At 39.0% G+C, this 7,037-nt stretch overlaps 1 protein-coding gene across 1 annotated transcript; it reads right to left on the bottom strand.

The window, feature by feature from the left end:
• Positions 1 to 2,563: 2,563 nt before the first annotated feature.
• Positions 2,564 to 2,881, bottom strand: LOC136800416 (uncharacterized). The gene has a single exon (XM_067057074.1). It carries the CDS (start codon positions 2,879 to 2,881, stop codon positions 2,564 to 2,566), a length of 318 nt encoding a protein of 105 aa, XP_066913175.1.
• Positions 2,882 to 7,037: the final 4,156 nt, after the last annotated feature.

Genomic DNA, 7,037 nt, shown 5'->3' with positions numbered 1-7,037 from the left:
ACTACCACAGGTGTTGCAAAATATAAAAGTAACTTCGATGGAAAGAGAACAGTTAACGATATTGATTTCAATGATAAACGGCGTGCGTCTCAAACAGCTCTGTCGCTGTATAGTATTGAATTCAAAGGTGAGCCATTGACTTTAGACAAAAATATTCATCTCGTTCATTCTCTCTTCTTGTCATAACTCGCACTGTTGAACTAATTTCATACAGAGCGATCAAAAAATATATATTGAGAATTCTGACATTATAAAAAACTAGAAACAATGAGCTAGTGACTATACTACAAAAGAAATACAAACGCTTAGGGATTTGTATAAAAGATAATTGCTTTGAGAATATAAAACGAGATAATTGCTATAATTGATAGATAATGATCATCATAAGAGCGACACAGAGGACATCTTTAGCTAAAAGTTCCGTGGGGAAATATAAAATGTAACACTCCGTCTTTGAGAATTCCTCTCAAATTAAGTAAACAACCAACACCAACATGCCACGCCCATTGATCATTACCAATTAACACAACGAACGTCAATCGAACCAACCAGCACAACAACTTGATACGAATGCTAATCGAATCAGTGGATAACGACCAACAAATTGGATATAATTATCGACTAACCAATGAAGGTGTCGACTACCCGATTGATACGGATGCAGGTTCTCCTGGTGAGGTGCAATCCTAGTTGCTCAATTCGAGTGGTGAAATCATTGTGATTGGCTGTGTGTAACGACCGGAATGAGTGATGATTTCGACCTTTCGGACACGATTGTCCCGACCAGGAAACACTTGATTGATGCGGCCAAGCGGCCATTTGCCGCAGCTGAGTGATTGGGTGTCATGTACCAAGACCAGGTCACCAACCTGGACGTTTTTTGAAGCTTTAGTCCACTTGTTTCAAGCGGTTAGAGTTGGAAGGTATTCCCTTCTCCATCTATCCCAGAATTGTTGAGTGATTGACTGTTCTTGTTTCTAGCGCTTTCTTTGAGTCACGTTGTCATTGTAAGTGATGCATGTTGGAAGTAGAGTAGAAGCTCTTCCAATGATAAAGTGGTTTGGAGTTATCGTGTCCAGGTCAGACGTGTCTTAGTGGTCTGCTGTTGACAAGGGCTTCTACTTCAGTGAGGACTGTCAAGAGAGTGAAATCGTTTAACACGACGTATTCTACCATGATGATTGCATTGAGTGATGTGTTTACACTTCGAACTATCCGTTCCCATACCCCACCCATGTGTGGGGATTCTGGAGGGTTGAAATCCCATTCAATGCTTTGACGTCTAGAGCTTCGGTCGATCTTGGCAGAGTTCATACGTTCTAGTTCCTTCTTGGGTTCATTGTTTGCTTCTTTAAAGTTTGTCCCACAGTCGGAAGGAATTAGCTTTGGGCTTCCTCCCCTACAAATGAAGCGTCCCAATACTTTGATGAAGTCGTCTGATTCTAAGGATGGTGCAACTTCTAAGTGAATTGCTTGTGAGGCAGGTGAATATGCATCCCGAACGCTTTACACGGCTTCGCAGTACCTTGACAAGTATTGGACCAAAATAATCAACACCCGTGTGATAGAAAGTAGGCGTTGATATGGTTATTCGGTCTTCTGGTAAGTTTGCCATCTTTGTAAAATAGGGTTTGGCGTTTAGCTTTTGACATGTGATGCGAGATTGTATGATCTGTCTACACATGGCTCTTCCACCGATGATCCAGTAACGCTGCCGAAGGAGTGACAACATATGCTCTTGTCCGACATGATGGAATTGGTTGTGAAACTTTCTGCCCAGTACCATGACAGCAGGGTGTTTGGCTGGTATGACGATTTGATGTTTGGATGCATAGGGAAAGTCTTCATACCTCTACCACCGACACGCATACCTCCTTGATCATTTAGGAAGACATCAAGTTTATTTAGAGAACCTTTCAGTTGACGTCCTTCTTGGATTTGCTTCGTTACATCTGGGAAGTATTCGTTTTGGATAAGTTTGACAAGCTGGTGCTAATTGACTCTTCTTGTTGTAGAGTTGGTCGCTAAGTTGGACTAAATGAAATGATTGCTAGTCTTTGCGTGGATGTCAGTTGCTTGGATTTACTCGATGATTTTCGACTTGCCTTGAAATTCTTGAAGAAGATGTGTATCCATGCAATGACACGGACGATCTTTCGCCAAGAGGAGATCTCTCATATTGTAGAAAGGGTTTGGTTACGTTCATTTGCGTGACGTTTACCCTTCGAAGTTCGATGCAGTTTTCGTCTAAGGGAATCTTCGGGATTGATGGCCATTCCGATTCAGGTAGCCTAAGGTACGCTGGACTGTTGAGCTATACATCGTCTTCTACTGCTTTCAACCCTTCCTCTCTTGTAGCTAAGTCGGATGGGTTTGTCTTTCCGGGAACAAACTTCCGTTGGGATACTTCAGAATGCTCCCGTATTTCAGAAATACGGTTGGCCACCAATGTTCTGAACCTTCTCTCCTTATTGTTGATTCATTGCAGGTTAAGCGTCGAGTCAGTCCAGAAGATGGTCTGCTCGAAGTCGTGGTCGAATTCTTTGTTGATCGTTTCTTTGATTCACATCACCATCACTGCTCCTTGAAGTTCGAGGTGTGGTAAAGATATTTGTTTTATTGGTGCAACTCTGGCCTTTGCCATAATGATGTGAACACGAGTAGCGCCGCATTCTTCGACTCGTATGTAGGCAGTTGCAGCGAAGGCTCTTTCTGAAGCATCGCAGAAAACATGTAGCTGAACAAGTTGAGATGATTCAGGGATGAGATCAAGACTTCTGGAGATGCGGACTGATTTTGATAGTTGTGACAACTCCTTTAGCCATTGTGTCCAAACTTCGTTTGTCTTGGCATCTAGTAGTTCATCCCATTGGACTTTCATACGCCATAAATCTTGAAGGATCAGTTTTGCTTTGAGTGTGAATGGTGCTAGGAAGGCCAGAGGATCAAATACTATTGATACTTTTTTCAAGATCAGTCTCTTTGTGAGGGTAGTTAGTAGGTTTGGGATCGGCGTTGACGTTGTAGAGAAAACAATCTTCCTTTAAATCCCACTTGACACCTAGAGCTCGAGTGATTGTGTCTTCAAATTCAATTGAGGTATTTGAAGCACGTTTGTGTTCTGGGGTGGCTTGAAGGACTTCCTTTGAATAGTATAGTCAGTAGCTCATTGTATTTCGTTTTTTCTAATGTCAGAATTTTTACTTGATATTTTTTTATCGCTCTGTATAAAATTAATTCAACAGTGTGAGTTATTGTAAAGTATTGAATTCAAAGGTGAGCCATTGACTTCAGACAAAAATATTCATCTCGTCCATTCTGTCTTCTTGTCATAACTCGCACTGTTGAACTAATTTCATACAGAGCGATCAAAAAATATACAGTGAAAATTCTGTCATTAGAAAAAACTAGAAACAATGAGCTAGTGACTATACTACAAAAGAAATACAAACGTCTAGGGATTTGTATAAAAGATAATTGCTTTGAGAATGTAAAACGAGATAATTGCTATAATTGATAGATAATGATCATAAGAGCGACACAAAGGACATCTTTAGCTAAATGTTCCGTGGGGAAGTAAAGTCCGCCTCAAAGAAAAGTCGAAAGAGATTCTGCAACAATCCCAAACCTCCGATACAACGTGTTGACCTCGCTAAACTCAAAGATCATCAAGTCCGTGAACGATAACCTAGACGCAAAACTACGAATGAATAAAGATGATTCAGCCGATACCTCCACTAGATCAACAAACTTAATTAACTTGCTTTCTTCAGCTGCATAGCATACCGTCGCGAATCTAAAAATAGACATTGATTTTTATGTTTGACTGAAATTCAATCCCATCACCCTTTGCGTTTATTACGCTTGCACGCAAATTACATTCAATTACAAAGAACAAGTCATAACTTTCACGACTTTTGAATTAAGACGAAAAGGATTGTGGGATTGAATTTCGATCAAATGAGAGAAGTAATAATCATGACGTTTGCACGACGAAGCGCTATTCGAAACGCTTCCACTGAAACAAAAACGTGACGAATCCAAAGAGGACTTCAAAGACGATAATTGCTTCAATAGACTTCTTGAAAACGGAATGGCTCTTTTGAAAGGTACTCAATAATTCAAGAAAGCTACCAGGAAGATAAAGAATTGGGTGAAATACCTACGTAACGAAAAGCTAAGACGCGAAGCCGAGACGATAAACCAGCACTCAACTAGTAGAGAAACTGAGGAACTGTTCAGAAAAATTAAAAATGTCAGTTCTTCGTTCCAAAACGTTCGAAGGAAAAACAAATGTGACTCCGAAAAACTCAGAAACTATTTTTATGATCACTTCACCACGAAGCTTAACGATCAGACTGAAATTCCGAATGAACTCGATTCTGCCCCATTCTTCATTGAAATGCTTCAGGACAATGAAGACGATATCAACCAAAATCCACCGACACCCGAGAAAATAAAGAAAGTGCTGAAATCGATGAAAAACGGAAAGGCGTCAACAGATGCCCCTTCCGAATTTTTCAAATACGCCACCGACTCTGTCGAACTCCTAAATGAAGTCCATTATCTTCTCAATGATATTTGGGAATCACAGACAATTCCGAATTCCGACACACTCCAAACAAGTTGCGCTATGGAAAGGAGCCTCAAAGGGAAGTCCATCTGACCCTAAAACCTATAGAGCGTTACAAGTCGGCTAAGTCCTATGTAAGATTCTCGTGATAGTAATTATAAACAGAATCAAATCGTGGTACGATAAAACGCTAGTGGACCAGCAATAAGGATTTCGCTCGGGAGAGGAACATCTGATGGTATCTATATAACCAAACGAATCTAACAAATAACTGACTCCGTTAGAAAGGCGGGCGGTATACGTCTTATTTGTCGACCTCAGCTCAGCCTTCGATCACGTTATCAAAGATTGGTTGATTAAATCGATATCTCAACGCTTCAAACCCAACCGATCAACCAAACTTTTTGATATTTTTCAAGCTGTTTACTCCTACACTACAACGTCCTTGTCTGAAACTCCCGATGACTCATTTGAAATCTTAACTGGTACGTCAAGGTGGTCCCGAATCCCCACTTTTGTATAATTTATACATGGACTACATTATGAGAGTTTATGAAAATGAATGTCAAACTCAGCAAATAAATTTTTCTAAAACTGAAATATCATATACGTTCAACTGCAACCACCCGAGAAGAGAGAGCAAAAGGATACGAAGGAGATCATGACGCAGATTGGTCGGGTTATGCGGACGATTTCACTGGACGAAAAGTCAAATTTCCAATACATTTGAAATCCCAAAAAATTCCTAAAAATGTCTGGAAGTTCCAGATTTTTGGAACTTTATGAACATATGGAAATGTCAAATTTTCCAAAATTGGAAAGCTCATTGTGTGACATTTTCTAAATTTCCAAAATTTAAAATGTCAAATTTCCTGGTCTTTTCTTATGTTTTAAAATTCATCTTTTTGGGGATTTCTTGAGGAATGGAAATATCAAATTTTGCAAAATTGGAAAGCTCATTGTGTGACATTTTCTAAATTTCCAAAATTTAAAATATCAAATTTCCTGGTCTTATTTTATGTTTTAAAATTCATCTTTTTGGGGATTTCTTGAGGAATGGAAATGTCAAGTTTTCCAACTTTGGAAATGCTACTATGTGACATGTTCTAAATTCCCAAAACGTTGAAACCTCAAATATTTCCTGGTGTTCTTTTCAATTGAAAGGTCATCTTTAACATTTTCATTGACAAAATCTACTACATACAGTACATTATACCCGGGACCCCGGGGGGGGGGTACTACCCTTGTCGACCGACGGGGGTGCTCCGCTGAGGTTCGAAAAATGGACCCTACGTGGGACTCGAAATTTGCGAAAAAAGTTACCCTGAATGGGACTGAAATTCCAAAATTTTCTACTTTTTCCCCAAATTTTCCAAAAAAAGGCACCCTACGAGGGACTGATTTTTCTATTTTGGTGTTTTTGCGACCCTACCTGGGACTCGTAAAGGTTAGAAAAGGTACCCTGACCAGCGGAGCATCCCCGTAACCCATCTTGCCCTAGTACCCCCCCCCCCGGGACATTATATCTTTATTGTAACATCTTTCATTTCAAAGATAAAAAAGCTAATATGTTCTAAAAAATCTGCCGAATCTCACATCTCAATATCCATCCCATTCTTGCCGAGTCTGTATTAGAGCCTCACATACGAAATAAGTAGTCGAGCTCCAGTTTCTGGACTACATTGTACACGTTTATTTTTATTACATTTCCGAGTTTAAATTTTGTATATGTTTGAAGCGAAGGAGATATGAGTTTTGAGTTTTCAAGCCACCGATAAAGTCTGTCATTCTGAAGCGTAATGTAGTGATATACTTTTCATTGGAAATCCAAATGAATTTACTTCACCGACTGCAACAAGACTTATAATCGAGCAAAGGCTTCAGTTAAAAGTTTTTCTACAATAACAACATAACGATGATAACAGTTTTGACGGTAGAATGGTTGCGTCTATGCTGAATTTGATTCCATTTCAAATATTTCTTTTCTAAAAACAAAACAAGACGACTTAAAGTCGAAAATTTCGCATAATACTTGAACATCAACCATTATGCATTTTGAATGAAGCGTTACACAAAATATACACAATGTATTGTACACACAGGTCATAGATACCCGCTGTTTTTTTAATGAAAAATCTCAATCCATTAAAAAAAAGATTCCTTTAAGAGAACTGCAATATACTTGAGAAAAATAATTTAATGAACTTTTCATTTTTTGATGCCAGGAACCTCATTTTGTGCTTTGAAGGAACTTGTGATAAAGACTTCTTTCACTTGCGCAAAGTTTATATCAACTTCTTTTTATAAACAGTAGAATTTATCTAAAATTGAGAAAAATGGCTAGTCAGAAAAATCTGTTGTATACTATCTTCGCTTTCTGATATGAATGATGGCCCACCACCATCAAAATCATTGGGCTTTCCAGAAAAATTTGAATATGGGGGGGGGGGGTGAAGGATAAAAC

This window comes from Clytia hemisphaerica, unplaced genomic scaffold (genome assembly GCF_902728285.1).
Source record: "Clytia hemisphaerica strain Z4C2 unplaced genomic scaffold, Clytia hemisphaerica genome assembly, whole genome shotgun sequence".
NCBI classification, from domain to species: Eukaryota; Metazoa; Cnidaria; class Hydrozoa; order Leptothecata; family Clytiidae; genus Clytia; species Clytia hemisphaerica.
The sequence above is the reverse complement of the archived record's forward strand: the minus strand, read 5'-3'. Positions and strand labels throughout refer to the sequence as shown.